Source organism: Procambarus clarkii, chromosome 18 (assembly GCF_040958095.1).
Source record: "Procambarus clarkii isolate CNS0578487 chromosome 18, FALCON_Pclarkii_2.0, whole genome shotgun sequence".
NCBI classification, from domain to species: domain Eukaryota; kingdom Metazoa; phylum Arthropoda; class Malacostraca; order Decapoda; family Cambaridae; genus Procambarus; species Procambarus clarkii.
In genome coordinates this window covers 1749070-1776927 of record NC_091167.1, presented here as the reverse complement: position 1 = coordinate 1776927, position 27858 = coordinate 1749070, and the positions used below count along the sequence as shown (strand labels likewise).

Here is a 27858-nt window from a genome sequence, read left to right as displayed (position 1 = left end):
TAGAACTGTAGTACCCAACGTCTCGAGCGAGGGGAACCTTTTATTGTCAATCCCCCTTTCGTCGCTGAACCCGATCTCGACGGACTGACGGTTCTTAAGGTGGCATTTGTGGGGCGTATGCTCACGACGCACCCCTAGGGGGCCCCGGCATGATCGGCGATAGCTTCCTGTTGGGTGTCCTGCCTCTAATTGTGGCTCCATGGTTCGTATGGGGGCACATTCGTGGATGAATTTATCACTTTTCGTCTCTATGTCGTTGAATGTTTCCGTTGTACCCTCTCAGGCTCGTGGGGTGGGCGACCAAGCACCCGAGTCGGCCTGAATTGGAAGACCTGGCTCTGTAGCTCCCGCTGCGTTGGGCCCCGACCTTGCTCCTCCTTTGTCCGTCCTGACTTCTTCCCCCAGCTCCCCTCCCTCCTCTGTGGTTGGGTCGAGCCTCCAGCCCCCGGTGGTGACCACTTCGTCCCCTGGAGCGGCTAAGTCTTTCGTTGTGACTACTGCGCCTTTTGACCCCTCTCTCTCTAGGGGTTCTCAACGCCGTTCGCGCCCCAACCGCACTCGCTCGATTCCTTCCCGTGCTGATGTGTATCAGGCCTTGTTTGGTCCTGCTTCATGGGCCAAATACTTTGATCTCCTCCCTCTTGATTCTGCGCCTCCTGACGATTTCTCCCTCCATCGGCATCTTGTAGATTCCGTGGATGCGTCTGTTACTTTCAACCCCACTCGTCTCGGTACACGTGTCGTTGCTGCTCCTTCTCAGGATGCGGCTTCCCGCTTGGCTGCCTTATCTTGCCTTGGCGAGATCCCTGTTTGGGTCTCCAAGAACGTTCAGATGAATGCCAGTGTTGGCACTATTCTCCTCCCACCCCATGTTGCAACCGGTGTTCGGAATCTGCAGGATTGCCACGATGATATTCGGCATATCCTTGATGCCCAAGGCCATTCTGTCCTCCAGGTTGACTCGTTTACTCGTCCCCCTCGTGGTCGTCGCCGTCAACCCCTTCGCGTTGTGAAGATCACCTTTGATGGTAGGACCCTTCCATCCTCTGTCATTCTTGCTGGTGCTAGGTGCTCTGTCCAGGAGTATATTCCTTCTCGACTTTGTAACAAGTGCTGGAGGTTTGGGCATGGTGCCCTCCGCTGCTCTGGGACTGTCTCTCTCTGTCCTTTGTGTGGGATTGAAGGTCACTCTAAGTCGCAGTGCACTTCTCCCCAAGCTCGCTGCCTCAACTGCGGTGAGGCCCATCCTACCTTCTCCCGTGCCTGTGTCCATTACAAGCTTGAGGCAGCCGTCCTCAACCTGAAGCACCGGGAGCGTTTATCTTTTCCTGAGGCGAGGCGCCAGGTTCGCCGGCTCCCGCCTTATACTAACATCTCTTATGCTCGCGTGTTGCGCTCTTCCTCTCCTCGTCCTTCCCCCCTTCCTCAGACTCTCAACCGTTTCTGGGCCTTGGACCCTGATACGCCCACTGCCCCCTCCTCTGTCCCTTTGTGTTCTGTCCCGAGGGGTCCCCCCTCCTGGTCCTCTGTCTGGGGTTCCCCTTCTTTCAACCTGGTCTGTCATGTCTCCTGTGACTTCTTCCTCGTCCCCCTCCGATCCTCCTTCCCATCCTCTTCCTCCATCTATCGGCTCTCCCCACCGCCTGTTGGTGCAGGAGGATATCCATCGCTCTCCTAACGGCCGTCGTGTGTGCTCTCGTTCAGCTTCTCCTGTTGAGACACTGGAATCCGTTGCCCGGTGCATAGTTGCTGTGATACCAGTCTCTTTAAGTCAGAAGCATAAGCCTGGCTCCTCTCCTTCCTCTTCCCCGGCGGGTAAGAAGGCTTCCCTTTCTTCCTCACTTCCTACTTCTGGCTCTGTTGCTCCTTCCCCTCCCGTTTCAGTGATTGCGCCCCCTGTTCCTGCTATGGAGGTTTCTTTGGCCCCTGCTTCCCTTTCGGTTGCTGCACTTGCTGGGGTGCGCTCCCCTCTTCCTTCTGCTGTCCTTGACTGCTCCTCTCCGTTGTCTCCTCCTCCTCCTCCTCCGGACCCCGCCTGCCCACCTCTGGTCTGTTCTCCCGTTTCCTTCCCTCCGTCTTTGCTCAGTTTACCCATGCCCCCTAACCCTGACTTTACTGACCCTGATCCCGACCCTGATATTCTTTAACGTGCTCTGTTGTTCTTTCGCCTTTGTTTCTTCCTTGTTCTCTGTTTTTGTCCTTTCTCTTCTCGTCGTTGTCCATTCTTCAATGGAACGTTCGAGGTTATTATGCCAATTTCCTCGAACTCCGACTTCTGATTTCGCGGTTTTCGCCCCTTTGTGTCTGTCTCCAGGAGCCGATGCTTGGTGCTCGTCCTGGTCGTTTTCGTGGCTATTCCTTTCTCTCCCCCCCCCAGCCATTGTTGGGGCTTCTAATTCTTCTGCTCTCTTGATTCGTGCTGATGTTCCCTTTGTTCCTTTACTTTTTCCTTCGCCTCTCCATTGTTCTGCTGCTCGTATCTTTGTGGGGAAATGGTACACAGTTTGTTCCATTTATCTCCCCCCGAGTGTCCCGCTCTCTCTTCCTGATTTGAAACACCTCCTAGACTCCTTGCCGGAGCCTGTGCTATTGCTGGGTGACTTCAATTGTCGTCATTCTCTTTGGGGTGACATTCTGACGAATACCCGGGGTCACCTTCTTGAGCCGTTTCTCCTCTCTTCTTCCCTGTCTCTTCTGAATTCTGGTGAGCCCACTCATTTGGACTCTCGGACTCGCACCCTTTCTTGTCTTGATCTTTCTCTCTGCTCTTCTTCTCTTTACTTGGATTTCATGTGGCAGGTTCTTGATGACCTCCATAGAAGTGATCATTTCCCCATCCTTGTTTCCTTTTTCTCTTTTCGCCCTTCCCTCTCTTTCCCTAGGTGGCAGTTTGCTAAGGCGGACTGGACCCTATTTACCCTCAGTGCTGCTCTCTCTGACCTCTCCCTTCTGCCTCTCTCTCGCGCTCTCCTCCTTTATCATGACACTGTCTTCAACGCTGCCCTCCGCTCTATTCCTCGCTCTTCCTCTCGGGGTCCACGGAAGTGCGTTCCCTGGTGGAATGCGGACTGTGCTCGGGCTGTCCACTGTAAGCGAGCAGCCTGGAAGAGGCACCGCCGTAGGCAGACGACCGATTCTTTTCTTTTCTTTCGGAAAGCGAGTGCGGTGGCCCGTAGGGCCATCCGTACGTCTAAACGTGAATGTTGGGCATCTTTTGTCTCAACAATTACGTCCGAAACCCCTCTGACCCAGATCTGGAAGCGTATCCGCAAGATAGCGGGTAAGTTCGTTCCCGATGTTTCACCGGTCCTTCACCTCCATGATACTCTTGTGGCGGACCCGTTGCAGGTCGCTTCCGAACTGGGTTCCCACTTTTCTTCTGTTAGCTCTGGTCTTCATCTTCCGCAATCTTTCCTTCTTCGTAAACCTGTCCTTGAGTCTCGTCCTTTAGATTCCTGCACTCATCTTCAGCTTCCCTATAATGATCCCTTCTCTCTCTCTGAACTTCGTTCTGCCCTGGCCCTCTGCGGTTCTACGGCGGGCTCCGATGGTATTCATTATGAGATGCTTCGCCATCTCCCTCCGTGCACGTCTCAGTATTTACTGAGTCTGTATAATCGGATCTGGGAGTCGTCGTCAGTCCCTGAGGACTGGCTCGATGCCGTTGTCCTCCCTGTTTGCAAACCGGGGTCTCTGGGTACTTCCCCTAAGGACTTTCGCCCTATTGCTCTCACAAGTTGTGTCTGCAAACGCTTTGAACGTATGGTTAACGTTCGTCTGATGTGGTTCCTGGAACACCATCACCTCCTCTCCCCTTCTCAATTTGGTTTCCGCAAGTGCCACAGCACGACAGATGTCCTGGTGAACTTGGAGGTCTATATTCGTACTGCTTTTGCTGCGAAGACCTCCGTTGTTGCCGTCCTTTTTGACCTGGAAAAGGCTTACGACACCACTTGGCGGTATCATATTCTATCTCAACTTCATTCTTTTGGCCTTCGTGGTCATCTCCCTCTCTTTCTCCGCAGCTTCCTCTCTCGTCGTTCTTTTCGGGTGCGCCTTGGTACCGCTCTCTCTGCCTCTTTTCAGCAATACGAAGGTGTGCCCCAGGGTAGTGTTCTGTGCACTACTCTTTTTCTGGTTGCCCTCAATGGTCTTCTTTCCTCTCTTCCTTCTGGTGTCTTCTCCGCTCTCTATGTCGATGATCTTACCCTTTGCTGTCAGGGTGATGATTCGCCTGTCCTTCAGCGCCGGCTTCAACTTGCAATTGATGCTGTGTCATCTTGGGCCACCGATCATGGCTTCAAGTTCTCTACTTCTAAGACTTGTGTTACGACTTTTACGCGGAAACGGGTCGTTCTTCGTCCCTCTTTGTCACTTTATGGTCATCCCCTTGAATACAAAGATTCCGCGAAGCTTTTGGGGTTATTCCTTGACACTCGTTTGTCTTGGTCTCCCCATATCTCTTACCTCCGTGTTGAGTGCTCTAAGGCCCTTACCCTCCTTCGGGTCTTGTCCCATACTTCTTGGGGGGCAGATAGGCGCACTCTCCTTGCTTTACATTCCTCTCTCGTCCTGTCTAAGCTCGATTATGGTTGCCCTGCTTACTCGTCTGCTTCTCCTTCTACTCTTCGCCGTCTTGATGCTTGGCACCATACTGGGTTGCGCCTCAGTTCTGGTGCCTTTCGTTCGACTCCCGTCCTTAGCTTGTATGTTGACACTGGCTTCCTGTCTCTCCAGGACCGCCGTGATCGCTACTGTCTTCGCTATCTTGTGCGGTCCTTGCAACATCCTTCCTCTCGCCTCTGTCGTGCTTTAACTTTTACCCCTCCTGCGGTTCCTGTTCCTTTTCACCACCTCCCTGTTTCTGTCCGGTTATCTCGCCTACAGGATTCTCTTTCCTTTCGTATTTCTGATGTTTCTCCTCGTGTTGTTCCTTCTTTGCCCCCGTGGAGAGTCCCTCTTCCGCGGTTTTGTACATCCTTGACCCGTATCACTAAAGCTTTTACCCCTCCTACGGTTCCAAAACGCCTTTTCCTCGAGCACTTTTCTTCTCACTCCCGCTCCGTTTCTGTCTTTACCGATGGGTCTAAGTCTGCAGATGGTGTTGGCTACTCTGTTGTTTTTCCTGATCGCACTTATATGTGTCGCTTACCTCCGGAGACTAGCATCTTTACAGCAGAGCTTTATGCTATTATCTATGCTCTTCGTCTCCTGCTTTCTCGTTGTCAGTCTTCCTTTGTAGTTGTTGTTGACTCTCGTAGTGCCCTCATGGCTCTCGGGTCCTTTAATCCGGTTCATCCAGTAGTTGTCGAGATCCAGCATTGGCTGTTTCTTGTTCACAGTAAATTTAAGTCGGTTGAGTTTTGTTGGGTTCCCAGCCATATTGGTGTGTCTTTAAATGAGCGTGCGGATGCTGCCACCAAGAAAGCTGTCCGCTCTTGTCCCATCTCTCGTAAAGGTATTCCATATTCCGACTTTTATCCGGTTATCCATTCCTCCGTCCTTACCTATTGGCAGGCTTCTTGGTCGTCTGTTACTGGTAACAAACTACGTACTCTGAAATGTTGTGTTTCCTCGTGGCCGTCCTCCTACCACCGTAACCGGCGTTGGGAAACGGCTCTGGCGAGGTTGCGTATTGGCCATACTCGCTTAAGCCATGGTCACTTGATGGAGCGCCGCCCTGCTCCCTATTGTCCTAGTTGCATTGTCCCTCTTACGGTCGTGCATGTCCTTCTTGAATGTCCTGACTTCCAGGACGAGCGTGTGTCTTGCTTTCCGACCGCCCCTCGCGGTCACCTGTCCCTCAATAGAATTCTTGGTGACTCGGATACTTTTGATATCGTTCGCCTTATGCGTTTTTGTTCCCGTATTGGCATCCTTGGTGATATTTAGCGCTCTCTGATTATTCTGCACATTTGATGGTGCTACATAGCCTTCCCGGTTTGGTGCCTTCTTTTGATAATTACTTACTTACTTAAGTGATCTAGTGTACACGCACTCGCGCACGCACGCACACCATGCACGCACGCCCACGTACGTATGCACGCACGCACACGCAAAAACGCACACACATAGGCACACACAAACGTCCAGTCAGGGAAGAAAGGATTAGCACCTTTTCTGGAAAGAGCCAAGCCCCTACTATACCCCACCTCCTCTCTTACCCCCCCATCTGACCTGACCTGACCTCACCTGGTCGCCACCACCACCCCCCCACCCCACAGTCCCCCGCATCCCCTTTACATATACTCTCCCCCTCTCTCTCCTCTCTCTCTCTCTCCCACTTTCTCCTCTCTATCTCTTTATCTCTCTCTCTCTCTCTCCTTCTCTCTTTATCTCTCTCTCTCTCCCCTCTCTCTTTAACTCTCTCTCTCCCCCTCTCTCTTTATCTCTCTCTCTCTCTCTCTCTCCCACTCTCCTTATCTCTCTCTCTCTCTCCCTCTCTCTTTATCTCTCTCTCTCCCTCTCTCTTTATCTCTCTCTCTCTCTCTCTCTCTCTCTCTCTCTCTCTCTCTCTCTCTCTCTCTTTTATCTCTCTCCCTCCCTCCCTCTCTCTTTATCTCTCTCCCTCTCTCTTTATATCTCTCTCCCTCCCTCCCTCCCTCTCTCTATCTCTCTTTATCTCTCTCTCTTTATCTCTCTCTCTCTCTTTATCTCTCTCTTTGTCTCTCTCTCTCTCGCTCTCTCTCGCTCTCTCTCTCTCTCTCTCCCTCTCTATCTCTCTCTCCCCCACCCCGCTCTGCTCTTCTGACGAATCCTATCACGGCACAACTAGGAACAGGGTCAAGCATGACAGCCAGAAGCAACAGGGGAACAGGGAAAAGTTTAGACGACGAAATGAAGGAAATGTTCGCCCAGTTTCTGGAGGACATCAAGAGTGAGATGCAGGAAATGATGCAGGATTTGAAGAATGAAATAAGCAACCTAAAAACAGAGCTGACAGCAGCAAAGGAGGAGATTAGAGCCCTCAAAGAGAACAGTATCGATGCTGAGACTCAGATACCCACCCAGGGAGGTGGTGGTAATAGTACTTTGGAAGAGAATGCCACATTAGAAGCAACATTTGCAGAAATGCTAAAAAAACAACAACTCTGAAGTAATGTCTGCAGTGATGGAGGTAGCCATGAAAGTAGCCACCTCACAGGAAGCGGCACACTCCACTGCCCAACTGCTGGAAAGGAAAAGAGCAGTGGTAGCTGTAGGTATTAAAGAGCAGGAAGGCTCTAATAGGAAAGAGTGGAATGATAAGGACAAAGCGGCAGTGAATGAAATACTGAAGGCACTAGACATGGAAGGGGCTGAGCATAGCATTGAGAAGGTTTTCAGGGTAGGCTGGTACAAAAAAGACCGAGACCGTGTGTTAAAGATAGTGTTTTCAAATGAGAACAGAAAGGACACGATTCTAACAAAGAAAAGCCACCTGCAACATGTGGGAGAATTCCAAAAAGTATTCCTCCAGAGGGACATGACGAGGGAGGAGAGGGCCATGGCAGCAGAAGCAAGGAAGAAGCGCAGGGCGAGAGGGGAAAACCAGGAAACCACAGCTCCCAACACATCACCCCCAGAGGTGAGGGGGGAACCCACAACCAGCTACCCAGTAACACGAGCGGGGAGGGCAACCCCACCACCCTCCTCTGCATAGAAAACCCCCCTTTCCTTCCTGTCCTCCCGCCCCGTTCACCCCATACCCTTCCTGTCCTTCCCCCTTCACTTGACCCCCCACCCCTCATCCCAGGATCCTCTGCAACCCTGGCATCCACCTCACAAATCCTCACACCCATGGCACAGCTTCCTCCACCAGCAGAACATTCACCATGGAGGAGATTTGAGAAGGGACAGAAGAAAGTGAGCCTCAAGGCAATGTACACTAACATAGATGGTATTACAAATAAGGCAAATGAACTTGGAGAATGGGTACTAGAGGAAAACCCAGACATAATAGCTCCCACAGAAACAAAGCTGACGAAAACAATAACAAATGCAGTGTTCCCACAGGACTATTATGTTATGAGGAAAGAGAGAGAAGGAAGAGGTGGTGGTGGTGTAGCTCTGCTGGTAAGAAAAGGCTGGGATTTTGAGGAGTTGGTTGTTCAGGGATGTGAAGGTTTCAGTGACTACATAATAGGAACAATAAAAACTGGAAGGCAAAAAATTATGGTCGTAGTCATATATAATCCACCACCAAATGACAGAAGACCCAGACAGGAATATGATAGAAACAATATGGCCACCATTAACATAATAGAGAGAGCAGCTTCTGTTGCTAGCAGGAATGGATCTGGACTACTAATCATGAGAGACTTCAACCATGGGAAGATAGATTGGGAGAACAGAGACCCGCATGGAGGACCAGAAACATGGAGAGCTAAGCTGCTGGACGTGGCAACAAGAAACTTTCTAAGCCAGCACATCAGGGATCCAACAAGAATGAGAGGAGAGGATGAACCAGCAATGCTTGATCTGATATTTACCCCAAATGAGTGGGATATAAGGGAAGTCAAGATGGAAGCACCCTTGGGAATGAGTGATCACAGTGTATTGAACTTTGAGTACCTGGTAGAGCTCGGAATTATCCCCCCCCCCCCCCCCCCGAAAAAGGACTAGGAAACAAAAGGCTGGCATACCGAAAGGGAAATTATGAGGAGATGAGAAGCTTCCTAAGGGAAATACCTTGGGACACAGTCCTCAGAGCTAAGTCTGTACAAGATATGATGGACTATGTCACCCAAAAGTGTCAAGAGGCAGTAAGCAGATACATCCCAACCCAAAAGGAAAAATCCGAGAAACAAAAGAAGAATCCATGGTATAATAGGGCATGTACGAAAGCAAAGAAACTGAACAAAAGGGCATGGATGAACTTCCGGAATAACAGAACACCAGAAAGCAGAGAGAGATACCAGAGAACCAGGAATGAGTATGTCAGGGTGAGAAGAGAAGCAGAGAAAAGTTATGAAAATGATATAGCAAACAAAGCCAAGACCGAACCAAAGCTACTCCACAGTCACATCAGAAGGAAAACGACAGTGAAAGAACAGGTAGTGAAACTTAGAACAGGCGAGGACAGGTATACAAAGAATGACAAAAAGGTGTGTGATGAACTCAACAAGAGGTTCCAAGAGGTCTTCACAACAGAACAAGGTGAGGTCACTGTGCTAGGAGAAAGGGACGTAAACCAGGCGGCCTTGGAAGAGTTTGAAATTACAAGAGAGGAGGTCAAGAGACACCTGCTGGATCTGGATGTTAGAAAGGCTGTTGGTCCAGACGGGATCTCGCCATGGGTACTGAAAGAGTGTCAGAGGCACTTTGCTTGCCACTCTCCATATTGTATAGTAGGTCACTGGAGACGGGAGACCTACCAGAAATATGGAAGACGGCGAATGTGGTCCCAATATACAAAAAGGGCGACAGGCAAGAGGCACTGAACTACAGGCCAGTATCCTTGACTTGTATACCATGCAAGGTGATGGAGAAGATCGTGAGAAAAAAACCTGGTAGCACATCTGGAGAGAAGGGACTTTGGACAAATCGACAACATGGGTTCAGGGAGGGTAAATCTTGCCTGACAGGCTTAATAGAATTCTATGACCAGGTGACACAGATTAAGCAAGAAAGAGAGGGCTGGGCGGACTGCATTTTCTTGGATTGTTGAAAAGCCTTTGACACAGTACCGCATAAGAGGCTGGTACATAAGTTGGAGAGACAGGCAGGTGTAGCTGGTAAGGTGCTCCAGTGGATAAGGGAGTACCTAAGCAATAGGAAGCAGAGAGAGTTATGGTGAGGGGTGAGACCTATGATTGGCGTGAAGTCACCAGTGGAGTCCCACAGGGCTCTGTACTCGGTCCTATCTTGTTTCTGATAAATGTAAATGATCTCCCGGAGGGTATAGATTCGTTTCTCTCAATGTTTGCGGATGATGCCAAAATTATGAGAAGGATTAAGACAGAAAAGGACTGTTTGAGGCTTCAAGAAGACCTAGACAAACTGAAGGAATGGTCGAACAAGTGGTTGTTAGAGTTCAACCCAACCAAATGTAATGTAATGAAGATAGGTGTAGGGAGCAGGAGGCCAAATACAAGGTATCATCTGGGAGAGGAAATCCTTCAGGAGTCAGAGACAGAAAAAGGCTTGGGAGTTGATATCACGCCAGACCTGTCTCCTGCAGCACATATCAAGAGGATAACATCAGCGGCATATGCCAGGCTGGCCAACATACGAACGGCATTCAGAAACTTGTGTAAAGAATCATTCAGAACTTTGTATACCACATATGTCAGGCCAATTCTGGAGTATGCAGCCCCAGCATGGTGTCCATATCTAGTCAAGGATAAGACTAAACTGGAAAAGGTTCAAAGATTTGCCACCAGACTAGTACCCGAGCTGAGAGGTATGAGCTACGAGGAGAGACTGCGGGAATTGAACCTCACTTCGCTGGAAGACAGAAGAGTTAGGGGGGACATGATCACTACATTCAAGATTCTCAAGGGGATTGATAGGGTAGATAAAGACAGGCTATTTAACACAAGGGGCACACAAGGGTACACAGGTGGAAACTGAGCGCCCAAATGAGCCACAGAGATATTAGAAAGACACTCTGACACTTTTTTAGTGTCAGAGTAGTTGACAAATGGAATGCATTAGGAAGTGATGTGGTGGAGGCTGACTCGAACACAGTTTAAAGTGTAGATATGATAGAGCCCAATAGGCTCAGGAATCTGTACACCTGTTGATTGACGGTTGAGAGGCGGGACCAAGAGCCAGAGCTCAACCCCCGCAAACACAACTAGGTGAGTACACACACACACACACACACACACACACACACACACACACACACACACACACACACACACACACACACACACACACACACACACACACACACACATCGAGGGTCGAGGCAGACCCTCGGAGACACACGCCTCAGTCTCCGAGGCCGAGTGTCGAGGCAGGTGGTCACGTTACACCACGCTCGTCAATAAGGCTTCATATTTCGGGACATCAGAGGGATACACGGGAAATTCGGTGTTCAGTGATAATACAAAATGCAACACACTAATTAGAAACTAGCAAATTTATGGATTGTTCCCGATAGGGAATATTAGACAAGATCAGGGGTACGACAACAGTGCCAGGACAAGCACGTGGGCCACTGCTTGGTCAGGGTGTACACAACTAGATGCGATAGTGAAGATCATAACAAATAGTGAATAGGATAGTGAAGAAGTGATTCTAAACGTGTGGCATTAGAACTATATCGGTGCTAAGAGGAACAAAAAGCAGAGTTCTGGTGATAGATAGCGACAAGTTGGAGGGACCTACGCCTGGCAGCGGCGTGGATGGGGACAGCAGGCCTACACCCGACTGTCAACAGTACTTTTAACACCTGTTTGTGCTGTGGGATGTTTTGAATTGATGGTAAGGTAAGGCCTCTCAAAAAGTCAGTCAATCAAACAGTGTTCAGTGTTATTGCTTTTTAATAGTTAGTTTTGGATATAAGTTAACAAACGGAAACGAACCTCAGAGGAAATAATCGGCTCACGTGGGAACTAGTTTGTGGCACCGAAGAGTGAAAAAACACTCCGCCCTACACCGAGTCAACTCCCCACCCCCTTCTCTCACCCCCACCCCCACCCATCATAGCAACAATAGTACACACAGCCTCCCAACCATATGGTCCACACCCTCCCATAACCCTCCCACTCTCATCCGCCCCACACACCCTCACCATTCCCTCTCTCCCACCTCCCCCCATTCACACTAACAAACACCTCTCTCTCTCTCTCTCTCTCTCTCTCTCTCTCTCTCTCTCTCTCTCTCTCTCTCTCTCTCTCTCTCTCTCTCTCTCTCTCTCTCTCTCTCCTCTCTCCTCTCTCTCTCTCTCTCTCTCTCTCTCTCTCTCTCTCTCTCTCTCTCATAGGGTAAACATGGAAGGGGCACGAACTCGGGGTGACAAACGCAGGATGGCAATCATGGCTAGAACAAACTCAGAGGATGGGATGGAACAGGAAGCCTGGATGAAGGGAGTATTCCAGCAAATGTGGGATGAATTCAGTGAAGGACTGAGGGTAATGAGGGAGACAGTAGCCAACCTGCAGGATGAACTAAGGGCAGCAAAGGAGGAGATAAGATGCCTGAAGGAGACTCCTCTGCAATACCAGACACAAACAGTACCTCAGGGAGATGGGAATGCTACTGTGGATGGGACCTCCGCAACACAGCTCTCGTTTGCTGAAATTCTTAAAAAGAGCCCTGAAGCTAGGTCTGCATTTAGGGAAGTTGCCATGGAAGTGGCTTCCTCTCAGGAAGCAGCTATATGTACTAGCCAGCTGATACAGAGAAAAAGAGCAGTATTAGTAGCAGGCATTAAAGAGCAAACAGGGACCAGCCCAAAGGATCGGAGAGACATGGACAAAAACATAGTTACCGAGATCCTTAAAGAGGTAAGGATGTAGGGAAATGAACAAAATGTTGAAAAGGTTTTCAGGCTTGGAAAGTACAACAAGGACAGAGACTGGATGATAAAGGTGGTATTCATGAGCGAAATCACGAAAGAGGAACTGTTAGCAAGGAAGAGCGGTCTAGCAAATATACCAAAGTTCAAAAAAATATTCCTGGAAGGGGATATGACAAGGGAAGAGAGAAAGCAGGCAGCAGACGCGAGGAAGGAGCGCAGGGAGAGAGAGAAAGGAATCAGAGAGCCACAACCCCTATTCCTACAACCCCGGAGGGGAGTGGGGAATCCTCCTCAAACAGTGCAATAGCCACAGGGAGTGGGGCACCACCCCTACATTTTACCCAACAGACACCCTACCTGCTCCATCCCCTGTCAGCCCCCCCACTAAGTACCCACCTAAGGCACCCTACCCCCACCCACCCCCTCCTCCCACTCAACCCTCTCCTCCCACTCCCCTCTCCCCCCAAGACCACCCTTCTCCCCCATCCCCCAAGACCTCCCTTCTCCCACATGCCCTCCCGTCTCTCCAACCCCCAAGCCCTCTGTTGTCCCCTGCCCCCCTAAGCCCCCCCACTCTCCCCCACCCCACCTAAGCCCCCCCACTCTCCCCCACCCCACCTAAGCCTTCCCCTCTCCACCACTCCCCCTAAACCCTTCCCTCTTCCTTACCCAACTCAGCCTTCGCTTTCCCCCAAGCCCCCCAAGCCCTCCCCCCTTTTCTGCCCCCCCCCCTTCTTCCCCCATCCCCCCAAGCCTCTCCTCCCCCCATGCTCCCCCAACCCTTCCACTCCCACCCCCCCCTACCCCTCTCACTCTCCCCCCTACCCTCCCCCTATCACCCACCCACCCTACCCTCCCCCTCTCACCCACCCCCTTACCCTCTCCCTCCCCCAACCCCCCCAAGCCCTTCCTCCTCCACCAGTCTCCCCGTACCAGATCCTCCCAGCTCCCACTCGCCCCAGATCCCACAGGTCCCCCCTTCCCCAGAGTAGAAGCAGAAGAGAGTCAGTTTCACGGTAATGTACTCGAACATAGATGGGATCACAAGCAAGGCAAGTGAACTAAGGGAAAGGGCACAAGAAGTGAACCCAGATGTAATCAGACTCACTGAAACAAAACTCTCTGGAATCATAACGAATGCCGTGTTTCCCCAGGAGTACATAGTAATAAGAAAAGAGAGGGAAGGTAGGGGAGGAGGTGGAGTGGCCTTACTCATGAGAAAGGAATGGAGTTTTAAGGAAATGGCTATACCAGGCTGTGAGGGTTTCAGAGACTACATAGCCGGCACCATGACAATGGGAGGACCAAGAATAGTAGTAGCAGTAATATATATAACCCTCCACCAAATGACAGAAGACCCAGTCAAGAGTATGAAAAGAACAACTTGGCAGTTAACTCCATAATTGAGAGGGCAGCCTCTGCTGCCTGTAGAAATAGATCCTACCTGCTCATCATGAGGGACTTCAATCACGAAAGGATTCACTGGGAGAACAAGGAACCGCATGGAGGCGAGGATACATGGAGAACCAAACTATTGGAGGTGGTGACTAGAAACTTTTTAACCCAGCATGTCAGAGAACCCATAAGGATGAGAGGAAATGACGAACCAGCGAGACTCGACCTAGTCTTCACTCTGAACGACTCCGACATAAGAGAAATCGGTTTTGATGCCCCAGTAGGAATGAGCGACCACAGTGTACTGGTGTTTGAGTACTTGATTGAAGAAGGGTTATTGAACTCGAGGAGGGATACCGAAAACAAAAGGTTAGTATATCGAAAGGGAAACTATGAGGAGATAAGAAAATTTCTAACAGATATAGCATGGGCAACAGAACTTAGGGGAAAGAAGGACCAAGACATGATGGACTACATCATGCAGAAGAGCAAGGACACAGCAAACAAGTTTGTCCCAGTCCAAAAGGAAAACAGTGAAATGAGGATGAGAAACCCATGGTTTAATCGGAGATGTAGGCTAGCTAAGCAGCAAAGTAAAAGGGCATAGAGAAACTGTAGGAATAACAGGACACTTGAGAGCAGACAAAGATATCAGAATGCCAGGAATGAATATGTCAGGATGAGAAGAGAGGCAGAAAGACAATACGAAAATGACATCGCAAGCAAGGCAAAGATTCAGCCTAAATTGCTCCATAGCCACACCAGGAGAAAAACAACAGTAAAGGAACAGGTTATGAAACTAAGAATAGGGGAAGAAGGCTTCACTACAAACGACAAGGAAATGTGTGAGAAACTGAATAAGAAATTCCAGGAGGTCTTCACCTTAGAGCAAGGAGAAATCCCAGAGATAAGAGAGAGAATAGCTAACCAGGAACCACTGGAAGAGTTTGAGATTACCAGCGTGGAAGTAAGGAAGTGTTTACTAGAGTTGGATGTGACAAAGGCTATAGGCCCAGATGGAATCTCCCCATGGATACTAAAGGAAGGAGCAGAAGAACTATGCCTGCCACTCTCCATAGTGTACAACAAATCACTGGCAACACGGGGAACTGCCAGAAATTTGGAAAGCAGCTAACGTAGTCCTGATATTCAAGAAAGGGGATAGACAGGAGGCACTGAACTACAGGCCAGTGTCCCTAACCTGCATACCATGTTAGCTGATGGAGAAGATTGTGCGAAGAAAGCTAGTGGAAAATCTGGAGTGAAAGACCTTTGTAACACAGCATCAACATGGGTTCAGGGATGGCAGGTCCTGCCTCACAGGGTTACTTGAATTCTACGACCAGGCAACAAAAATCAGGTAAGAAAGAGTAGGGTGGGCAGACTGCATATTTTTGGATTGTCAGAAAGCCTTTGATACTGTACCACACAAGAGGCTATTGAAAAGGCTGGAGATGCAGGCAGATGTTAAAGGGAAGGTACTCCATTAGATAAAGGAGTATCTAAGCAACAGGAGACAACGAGTCAATGTGAGGGGTGAGGTCTCAGATTGGCGAGACGTTACGAGTGGAGTCCCGCAGGGGTCAGTCCTTGGGCCTATACTATTTCTGATATATGTAAATGATCTCCCAGAGGGTATAGAATCGTTTCTCTCAATGTTTGCTGATGATGCCAAAATCATGAGGAGAATCGAAACAGAGGATGAAAGTAGGAGGCTACAAGATGACCTAGACAGAATGAATGAATGGTCCAATAACTGGAAGCTAAAGTTAAACCCGAGTAAATGTAAAGTAATGAAACTAGGCGGAGGAAACTGGAGGCCAGACACAGGATACAGAATAGGAGATGGAGTACTTCATGAAACGGTCAGAGAGAAAGATCTAGGAGTTGATATCACACCAAACCTGTCTCCTGAAGCCACATAAAAAGAATAACGTCTGCGGCATACGCGAGGCTGGCTAACATCAGAACAGCCTTCAGGAACCTTTGTAAGAAATCATTCAGAAGCTTGTACACCGCATATGTAAGACCAATCTTGGAGTATGCGTCCCCAGCATGGAGCCCGTATCTTGTCAAGCACAAGACGAAGCTGGAAAAAGTTCAGAGATATGCCACTAGGCTAGTCCCGGAACTAAGAGGCATGAGTTACGAGGAAAGGCTGTGTGAGATGCACCTTATGACACTTGAAGACAGAAGAGTAATGGGAGACATGATCACTACCTACAAAATCCTCAGGGGAATTGACAAGGTAGACAATCATCAACTATTCAACACTTGTGGTATGTGAACAAGGGGACACAGGTGGAAACTGAGTACCCAAGCGAGCCACAGGGACGTTAGAAAGAACTTTTTCAGTATCAGAGTAGTTAACAGGAGGAAAGCATTAGGCAGTGATGTGGTGGAGGCTGATATCATACACAGTTTCAAATGCAGATATGATAGAGCCCAGTAGGCTCAGGAATCTGTACACCAGTTCATTGACATTTGAGAGGCGGGACCAAAGAGCCAGAGCTCAACCCCCACAAACACAACTAGGTTAGTACAACTAGGTGAGTACACACACACTCAAAGAACCTGTCTCTCCTGCCTGAGAGATAGGCAGGAGTGACTGGTAAGATGCTCCAATGGATAGGCGAGTACCTAAGCAATAGGAAGCAGAGAGTTACAGTGAGGGGTGAGACCTCATGCAGACTGGCGTGAAGTCAACAGTGGAGTCCCACAGGTCTCTGTACTGAGACCTATCCTGTTTCTGATATGCGTAAATTATATCCAGGAGGGTATAGACTCATTCCTCTCAATGCTTGCTGACGATGCCAAAATTATGAGAAGACAGAGGAGGACCGCTTGAGACTTCAAGAAGACCTGGACAAACTGAAGGAATGGTCGAACAAATGTTGTTAGAGTTTAAGCCTAGCAAATGTAATGCAATGAAGATAGGTGTAAGGAGCAGGAGACCAGATACAAGGTATCATTTGGGAGATGAAATACTTCAAGAGAGAGAGAGAAGGACTTGGGGTTGATATCACGTCAGACCTGTCCCCTGAAGCCCATATCAAGAGGATAACATCAGCGGCATATGTCAGGCTGGCCAATATAAGAACGGCATTTAGAAACTTGTGTAAGGAATCATTCAGAACTTTGTATACCACATATGTCAGACCAATCCTGGAGTATGTAGCTCCAGTATGGAGCTCATATCTAGTCAAACATAAGACTAAACTGGAGAAGGTTCAAACATTTGCCACCAGAATAGTACCCGAGCTGAGAGGTATGAGCTACAAGGAGAGATTACTGGAATCAAACCTCACGTCTTTGGAGGACAGAAGCGTTAGGGGGGGGAGGACATGATAATAACATTCAAGATTCTCATAGGAATTGATATGGTAGATAAGGACATACTGTTTAGCACAAGGGGCACACGCACTAGGGAACACAGGTGGAAATTGAGTGCCCTAATGAGTCACAGAGATATTAGAAAGAACTTTTTTTAGTGTCAGCGTGGTTGACAAATGGAATGCATTAGGTAGTAATGTGGTGGAGGCTGACTCCATACACAGTTTCAAGAATGTGTAAATCACGAAAATTAACACGTGATGAAAAATGTGACAGCGTCAGACCACGGAGGAAGAATTGAAACAGGAATTTCCTTATGTATCCTCGTATATTAATACATCTTCAGAAGGAATGATTCCTTCTGAAGATGTATTGATTCCTTCTGAAGATGTATTAATATCCGAAAGTACTTAAGGAAATTCCTGTTTCAATTCTTCCTCCGTGGTCTGACACTGTCACAGCTTTCAAGTGTAGATATGATAGAGCCCAGTAGGATCAGGACCCTGTACACCAGTTGATTGACAGTTGAGAGGAGGGACCTAAGAGCCAGAGCTCAACCCCCGCAAGCACAAATAGGTGAGTATACACACACTCACACACAGGAAGCAGCTGTCTAACTCTTAAGTACCTATTCACTGCTAGAAAACAGGTGCATGAGGGTGAAAGGAACTCTGCCCATCTGTTTCCGCCGGCGCCGGGAATCGATCCCGGGACCACAGGGCTATGTATCCAGCGTGCTGTTCACTCAACTACCAGCGTGTGTGTATGTATGGGTGTTTGTGTGTAATTACCTAAGTGTAATTACCAAAGTGTAGTTACAGGATGAGAGCTACGTTCGTGGTGTCCCGTCTTCCCAGCACTCTTTGTCATACAACGCTTTGAAACTACTGACGGTCTTGGCCTCCACCACCTTCTCACCTAACTTGTTCCAACCGTCAACCACTCTGTTTGTGAAAGTGAATTTTCTTATATTTCTTTGGCATCTGTGTCTAGCTAGTTTAAATCTATGACCTCTTGTTCTTAAAGTTCCAGGTCTCAGGAAATCTTCCCAAACGATTTTATCAATTCCTGTTACTGTTTTGTATGTAGTGATCATATCACCTCTTTTTCTTCTGTCTTCTAGTTTTGGCATATTTAATGCCTCTAACCTCTCCTCGTAGCTCTTGCCCTTCAGTTCTGGGAGCCACTTAGTAGCATGCCTTTGCACCTTTTCCAGTTTGTTGATGTGCTTCTTAAGATATGGGCACCACACAACCGCTGCATATTCAGGCTTTGGCCTAACAAAAGTCGTGAACAATTTCTTTAGTATATCGCCATCCATGTATTTAAAAGCAATTCTGAAGTTAGAAAGCGTGGCATAGGCTCCTCGCACAATATTCTTTATGTGGTCCTCAGGTGATAGTTTTCTATCTAGAACCAGCCCTAGATCTCTTTCTTTATCAGAATTTCTTAAAGATGTCTCACATAATATATAGATTGTGTGAGGTCTATGTTCTCCTATTCCACATTCCATAACATGGCATTTATTAACATTAGATTCCATTTGCCAAGTGGTGCTCCATATACTTATTTTGTCCAGGTCATCTTGAAGGGCATGACAATCATCTAAGTTTCTTATCCTTCCTATTATCTTAGCATCATCAGCAAACATGTTCATATAATTCGGTATACCAACTGGTAGACCATTTATGTAGACAATAAACATCACTGGTGCAAGAACTGAATCCTGTGGTACTCCACTTGTGACATTTCTCCAGTCTGATACATTGCCTCTGATCACTGCCGTCATTTTTCTATCAGTCAGAAAATTTTTCATCTATGTTAGAAGCTTACCTGTCACCCCTCCAATATTTTCCAGTTTCCAGAACAACCTCTTATGTGGAACTCTGTCGAAAGTCTTTCTTAGGTCCAGATAGATGCAGTCAACCCAACCATGTCTTTCCTGTAATATCTCTGTTGCTCGATCATAGAAACTGAGTAAATTCGATACGCAGGATCTTCCAGATCGAAAACCATACTGTCTGTCTGATATTATATCATTTCTCTCCAGGTGTTCTTCCCATTTAGTTTTAACTATTTTTTCCAATATTTTGACTATTACACTTGTCAATGAAACCGGTCTATAATTAAGGGGGTCTTCCCTGCTTCCACTTTTGTAGATTGGAACTATGTTAGCCTTTCTCCACACATCAGCTACAACTCCTGTAAACAGGGATGCCTGAAAAATCAGTTGAAGTGGAATGCTGAACTCGGGTGCACATTCTCTCAAAACCCATGGTGAAACTCCATCTGGACCAACTGCTTTGTTCTTATTTAGCCCCTTCAGCATTTTTTCCACTTCGTCTCTAGACACCTCTATGTGCTCTATGTTGTTCTCTGGAATTCTTATTGTATCTGGTTCCCTGAAGATTTCATATTGTACAAACACACTTTGGAACTTTTCGTTTAATGTGTGGGAAATTTTTACCCACCATATCGAATAATCATCTAAGAAATGTATTATTTCTATATTATTTCTATATCATATCTATATCATATTTAAATTGTATCAAAATCATATCAAAATCGTATTAGAATCATTATAGATTCATTATACAGCTTGATCCTAGATGACAATGCCACTTGGATCACGTATGTCACAGGGCCCTATAGATGCCTATGTGACTTTGTGCATGATCTCTCAAGGATCCAGAAGCTTCTAGAAGGATTTCTTAATTAAAAAACTATTGGAACATTAATCGCTTCCGGTAGGGATTATATATCGAATCCTTAATAAGAATCAGTGGTACTATCAAGTACTACTTATAATCTTTAAATCCTATATCGAATTATATTATAATCACATCTTATCTCAATCATAAGTCTAGACAGTAAAAATAATCAATCAATATTCATAGAAGGCTACCATGCTCAGGGAGCATGAAGGGGCGATGGCTGGGAGAGAAGGGCCCAACACACCCCTCGGCACTTCGCGTTTGTTTACAACTGAGTGAACAGTGACGGATCCTTAGCGAACATTATTTAGCTCAAGACATCTTATCTAATTATCTTATCTAAGTATCACCAGTGAATACTCTCTAGAACTGGGGGAGTACCTGGACAATATATCTACAAGGAATATCCCTAGAACATTTATATCTATAAGTGTAGAGTGGAGCACACAGTGACTTGTCTCCACCTTCACCATCAACCCTCATCTTTTTGCAAAGCAGTTAAAGAAAAATCACGTAGCAACGCTACTAGTACATTATACAGCAACACTGTTATATAAAATATTGTGACTATACTCGCGACAAGAGAGTTATCAAGTCTGGCACTGTCAGACAGGCACCCGGCTTCAGATAAGTATATTGAAGGTTAATACAGTACTGTATAAATTGGCCAATTGTATGCTTGTATAACTTTAATATCCTATAAGTCTGTCTGTTGGTTATAAAGCGAGGCAACGCCTCATATCTCAATAAGTTTATTTATATAGTAGGGCAGCAGTAGAATCTCTGTCCAAGCACTAGACCTCATGAGTGTCCATTATGTGAGAAAAGATTCAGCCGCAATAAGTAAAAAGACCTCATAAGTGTCCATGGTGTTGGAAGAGATTCAGTCAAGCTGACTGTACCTAATCATATAAATTAAATATAAATACATTGCATATATACTTGAATATATAAATAAAGTTAAAAATTAATAACACGAAACAATGGGTATAAATTGAATAAGTTTAGATTTAGGAAAGACTTGGGTAAATACTGGTTCAGTAAGAGGGTTGTTGATTTGTGGAATCAATTACCGCTTAACGTGGTGGAGGTGGGGTCCCTTGATTGTTTGAAGCGTGGGTTGGACATGTATATGAGAGGGATTGGGTGGTTATAGATAGGAGTTGCCTCGTATGGGCCTATAGGCCTTCTGCAGCTACCTTTGTTCTTATGTTCTTATGTTCTTATTGCTTGCTTAGTTATTTTTTAAGTTATCATATAAGTTCATTAAATTGAATATAATTTAGTACTTAGTTAATAGTACTTAGACTACATTTAAAGTCATTTATTATACATTTACAATTTAAATTGTTGTTTATAGTATAAGAATATATTGGCTGTTGATAGTTATGGTGCTAGGCTAGACTATGTACATGTTTAAATCTCTGATTTAAACAGAGCCAGTGTTCAGTCATTGAACTGAATTTATTAAATCTTATCCTTGTATAAAATACAAGCTGATGTGAGAATCCCTGTCTACAGGTGTACTGGAACTTCTATCAACTAATTCATTCACCCCAACTGTCCCTTACAGCCCACAATCTGTCATTAGGAAAAGAGGAGCTAGGATTTACAACTCTAGCTAGAGATTTTAGTTGAATTAATTTGCAGACAGTAAATTTTTAATTTATTTCAGTACAAGTCACTGGTAGTCTCCTCTCATATCAATCCCAGCAGGTTTTTCACACATTTTCTTTTCATTTTTCGTGAATCTATTTCCCATTTTCAACCTCTGAATATTATCCTTTACCTGCAATTTGTTGTTTATGAATTTATAGAATAGACCTGGTTCTGTTTTACATTTGTCTGCAATCCCTTTTTCAAAATTTCTTTCTGCCTCTCTCCTCACTACCGTTTAGTTGTTTCTCGCATCTTTGTATCGCTGGTATGCTTTGTATGTTACATATGGTATGCTGGTATCTGGTATGTTTGTGTGTGTGTGTGCACGCCTACCTAATTGTTCTCGCCTAATAATGCTTTCAAGGGTTGAGTTACGGCTCTTCTGTGTGTGTGTGTTTGTCATATTTTCGTTAGTGAATTGAAAACATTATTATTATTAATATTAACATCTTCATTGACAAAATTAATTACAATTTTGCCTAATCTGAGGATTTAGATTAGTCTTATTAAAGTGAGGATAATGCTGGTATTCACTGTCACGCAGGACAGAGGGGTCATACATAACACGATAGGTCTAAACTGTAGTCGGAAGTACATATATATATCATGGTTACAATCAATGGTTTAATGTATGGATATGTGAAAACAACTTTCTATTGTTCACTGCCACACAAGGGCAGGGATGGGTTCATAACTGATGCAGCATAGAAGTAATATAAATAAATATTGTTCTTCATTCTTTAAAATGGACAAGCAAATTTTGGATAAACTGTTAGGATGTCATCCAGAACACCTGAGTCAATAAAATAGTTACACAGTTGGTGGTACAAGAGGCCAGGAGGTCTAAAGTCCTTTACGGGTTCACATTCAACAATATAGTGTTCTAGTGAATGCATTAAAGGTTTATCACAGAGTTTACAATCTGAGTATTCTGGTAGTGGCTCAGCCTCACTAACCTGCCAAATGTGTCTATAGCCAAGGCGAATTCGCGCAATGACTACATCACATTGCCTGGTCCGGTTACTGTGCTAACCATACAAATACCTATCATTACAAAACTTGTCATAACTTTTAATACTGCAGTTTTCAGGTCTCTGGACATTTCTTAGTTCTTCTAAATCTGAATTAATTTCTTTAATTTGTATGTTTCTAATAATTGCATTAGATAGTCCAAAGTCATAATCAATGTTTTCTTTCTTGCAAGCCTCATTGGCCAATCGATCTACAAAGTCATGTTTTCCAACTAAAACATTGTAAACAAATAGCAAAGGTGAATACAGGAGTTGACTACTTAAATGTCTATCATACATGTTCGTTTAAGGTAAATGTTTCAGCTCTACTGAAAGTTTATCATTTTTTTGTTATTTATTATTTTATGCAATTTTCATATTCTGACTCCTTTGGTTATCGTGTTGGAGTCTTGAGTGTTATATAGCGCATTATATCCAGCGACACAGACTGTGCTACACAGTCTTCCTGGCGTCCAGCGACACAGACTGTGCTACATGGTCTTCCTGGCTTCCAGCGACACAGACTGTGCTACATGGTCTTCCTGGCGTCCAGCGACACAGACTGTGCTACATGGTCTTCCTGGCTTCCAGCGACACAGACTGTGCTACATGGTCTTCCTGGCGTCCAGCGACACAGACTGTACTACACAGTCTTCCTGGCGTCCAGCGACACAGACTGTGCTACATGGTCTTCCTGGCTTCCAGCGACACAGACTGTGCTACATGGTCTTCCTGGCTTCCAGCGACACAGACTGTGCTACATGGTCTTCCTGGCTTCCAGCGACACAGACTGTGCTACATGGTCTTCCTGGCTTCCAGCGACACAGACTGTGCTACATGGTCTTCCTGGCGTCCAGCGACACAGACTGTGCTACATGGTCTTCCTGGCGTCCAGCGACACAGACTGTACTACACAGTCTTCCTGGCGTCCAGCGACACAGACTGTGCTACATGGTCTTCCTGGCTTCCAGCGACACAGACTGTGCTACATGGTCTTCCTGGCTTCCAGCGACACAGACTGTGCTACATGGTCTTCCTGGCTTCCAGCGACACAGACTGTGCTACATGGTCTTCCTGGCGTCCAGCGACACAGACTGTACTACACAGTCTTCCTGGCGTCCAGCGACACAGACTGTGCTACACAGTCATCCTGGCTTCCAGCGACACAGACTGTACTACACAGTCTTCCTGGCGTCCAGCGACACAGACTGTGCTACACAGTCTTCCTGGCTTCCAGCGACACAGATTGTGCTACACTGTCATCCTGGCTTCCAGCGACACAGACTGTGCTACACAGTCTTCCTGGCGTCCAGCGACACAGACTGTGCTACACAGTCTTCCTGGCTTCCAGCGACACAGACTGTGCTACACAGTCATCCTGGCTTCCAGCGACACAGACTGTGCTACACAGTCTTCCTGGCGTCCAGCGACACAGACTGTGCTACACAGTCTTCCTGGCTTCCAGCGACACAGATTGTGCTACACAGTTATAGAGAGAGCAGCTTCTGTGGCTAGCAGGAACGGATCCAGACTACTAATCATGAGAGACTTCAACCATGGGAAGATAGATTGGGGGAACAGAGACCCACATGGAGGCCCAGACACATGGAGAGCTAAGCTGCTGGATGTGGCAACAAGAAACTTTCTAAGTCAACACGTCAAGGGACCGACAAGAATGAGAGGAGGGGTTGAACCAGCCTTGCTTGATCTGATATTTACCCTAAATGAGTTGGATATAAGGGAAGTAAAGTTGGAAGCCCCCTTGGGAATGAGTGATCATAGTGTATTGAGCTTTGCGTACCTGGTTGAGCTAGGAATTATCACCCCCAAAAAAGAACTGGGAAACAAAGGGCTGGCGTACCGAAAGGGAAACTATGAGGAGATGAATAAATTCCTATTGGATATACATTGGGACACAGAACTCGGAACCAAGTCCGTACAAGACATGATGGACTATGTCACCAAAAAATGTCAGGAGGCTGTAAGCAGGTTTGTCCCAGCCCGACAGGAAAAAACAGAGAAGCAAAGGAAGAATCCGTGGTTTAATAGGGAATGTATGAAAGCAAAGGAGCTGAACAAAAGGGCATGGTGGAACTTCCATAATAACAGAACACCAGAAAGTAGAGAGAGAGATACCAGAGAACCAGGAACGAGTATGTTAGTGTGAGAAGAGCAGCTGAGAAAAGGTATGAAAATGATATAGCTAATAAAGCCAAGACCGAACCAAAGCTCCTACACAGTCACATCAGGAGGAAGACAACAGTAAAGGAACAGGTGATGAAATTTAGGGTGGGCGAGGACAGGTACACAGAGAATGACAAAGAGGTGTGTGAAGAACTCAACAAAGACCTCCTTGTTCCTGGAGGTCTTTACAATAGAAGAGGGAGAAGTCACGGCGCTAGGAGAGGTGGCAGCAAACCAGGTGACCTTGGATATGTTCGAAATTACAAGAGATGAGGTTAAGAAGCACCTATTGGAGCTGGATGTGAGAAGCTGTTGGGCCGGACGGAATCTCACCATGGGTATTGAAAGAGTGTGCAGGAGCACTTTGCTTGACTCTCCATAGTGTATAGTAGGTCACTGGAAATGGGAGATTTACCAGAAATATGGAAGACTGCTAATATAGTACCAATATACAAAAGGGTGACAGACAAGAGGCACTGAACTACAGGCCAGTGTCCTTAAACTTGTATACAATGCAAGGTGATGGAGAAGATTGTGAGAAAAAACCTTCTAACACATCTGGAGAGAAGAGACTTCGTGACAACCCATCAACATGGGTTCAAGGAGAGTAAATCTTGCCTTACAGGCTTGATAGAATTCTACAATCAGGTGACAAAAATTAAGCAAGAAAGAGAAGGATAGGCGGACTGCATTTTTTTGGACTGTCGGAAAGCCTTTGACACAGTACCCCATAAAAGGTTGATGCATAAGCTGGAGAAACAGACAGGAGTAACTGGTAGCGCGCTCCAGTGGATAAGGGAGTACCTAAGCAATAGGAAGCAGAGAGTTACAGTGAGGGGTGAGACCTCAGAATGGCGTGAAATCACCAGTGGAGTCCCACAGGGCTCTTTTTTTTGGGCCTATCCTGTTTCTGATATACGCAAAAGATCTCCCAGATTGTATAAACTCATTCCTCTCAATGTTTGCTGAAGACGCCAAAATTATGAGAAGGATTAAGACAGAGGAGGACAGCTTGAGGCTTCAAGAAGACCTGGACAAGCTGCAGGAATGGTCGAACAAATGGCTGTTAGAGTTTAACCCAAGCAAATGTAATGTAATGAAGATAGGGGTAGGAAGCAGGAGACCAGATACAAGGTATCATTTGGAAGATGAAATACTTCAAGAGTCAGAGAGAGAGAAAGACCAGGGGGTTGATATCATGCCAGACCTGTCCCCTGAAGCTCATATCAAGAGGATAACATCAGCAGCATATGCCAGGTGGCTAACATAAGAACGGCCTTTAAATTCTTGTGTAAGGAATCTTTCATAACATTATATACCACATATGTCAGACCAATCCTGGCGTATGCGGCTCCAGCATGGAGTCCATATCTAGTCAAGCATAACGCTAAACTGGAAAAGGTTCAAAGGTTTGCCACCAGACTAGTACCCGAGCTGAGAGGTATGAACTATGAGGAGAGACTACGGGAATTAAACCTCACTTCGTTGGAAGACAGAAGAGTTAGGGGGGACATGATCACCACATTCAAGATTCTCAAGGGTATCGACAGGGTTGATAAAGACAGGCTATTTAACACAAGGGGCACACGCACTAGGGGACACAGGTGGAAACTGAGTGCCCAAATGAGCCACAGAGATATTAGGAAGAACTTTTTAGTGTCAGAGTGGTTGACAAATGGAATGCATTAGGAAGTGATGTGGTGGAGGCTGACTCCATACACAGTTTTAAGTGTAGATATGATAGAGCCCAATAGGCTCAGGAACCTGTACACTTGTTGATTGACGGTTGAGAGGCGGGACCAAAGAGCCAGAGCTCAACCCCCGCAAGCACAACTAGGTGAGTACAACTAGGTTAGTACAGTCTTCTAGGCTTCCAGCGACACAGACTGTACTACACAGTCTTCCTGGCTTCCAGGGATACAGACTGTGTTAGGCTTTGCTCCTTCTTCTAACAGTGACTTACGATAATGTCTAACCTCCTCATTCTAACTTAAGTCATGCCATTCACAGATCATCCTGGAGCGGTAACTGCTTCAAGTCACTCAAAACATTAATGATGCCATTCATTCTTATGTGTCTACTGTCTTGGTTTAGGTGTCTGTGAGGGTGCAGGAGAGTGAGGAGTACCAGATCTTGGAGGAGGCGACTGAGCAGATTGTCCTCGGGAAGCGTAGCTCTTGTGTCCCGGCACAGGACAAGGTCGTCCACATAGTGAGGATCAAACCCCTGGTGATCGGAGAAGTCAACATTAGCGTAGCTGCCTTCGTCGACCATGAGTACTCGCAGCCCTGCGGCTCCGGTGATTCATCCATCAACAGAAGGTCAGCAAAATATTCCTTCTTTCCTCACTACTCATCAGCATTCAAGTCATGATGAGGATTTTAATAATAATAATAATAATAATAATAATAATAATAATAATAATAATAATAATAATACACAAGTAAATAATCTTTATGTGATATATCTATGATAAAATCAATTTGAGCAATGCGGCAGAGTGAAGAACTCCATTACCTTGCCTGAGTGCATAGGGATTATCCTTTGCCCCTGCCAGAGTGCATGGCAGATTATCCATAGGTAATGGATAATCCGCATGTACTCTGGCTGGGGAGATGAGGCTGAAGAGTTGGGAGCTTCATGCTCTCCTCTGCAGGCTGAGGTTCTGTTCTTTGGTCCCTGGTGGGCGGTTTGTTCGGTTGTTGTCTTCTACTTCTCTGGCAAAGAATGATTCAGGTGGTTCCCGGAGGGGTCCCGAGATGACTGATGCCTGGCAGGTCTGCGTGCCACCGGTTCTGCCGCGTGGGTGCTGTGTTTGCTGACCCCACTCCCTGGGTACCCCGCTCCTTGTGTCAGGAAAGCTAAGCAGCTTGTGGTCTGCCCTCAGGCCTCTGATATTCGTAAATATGCAGCTTTGGCTGCAGTTTTTTCTTTAAAAATGTCGAGGACTTTGGGGTTTAGAGGTTTACATGGTTTAACCGGGTCTTGTGGGCCCAACACAGTGGGCTCAGTATCCAAGAACAGTGCCAATTCAACGCCGAATCAACGTCATCAACGTTTAATTTACATTGATAATGCTGATGCATCGTCGAACCCGCACCACTCTTGG

At 46.6% G+C, this 27858-nt stretch overlaps 1 protein-coding gene across 1 annotated transcript in view; it reads left to right on the top strand.

Moving 5' to 3' along the window:
* The window catches only part of LOC123749092 (murinoglobulin-1-like), a 267218-nt gene that overhangs the window by 138934 nt on the left and 100426 nt on the right, over positions 1–27858 (top strand). The window contains exon 17 of the mRNA XM_069326609.1: positions 26844–27070. Within this exon, the coding sequence (XP_069182710.1) occupies positions 26844–27070 (227 nt within the window). The remainder of the gene's footprint in view (positions 1–26843; positions 27071–27858) is intronic.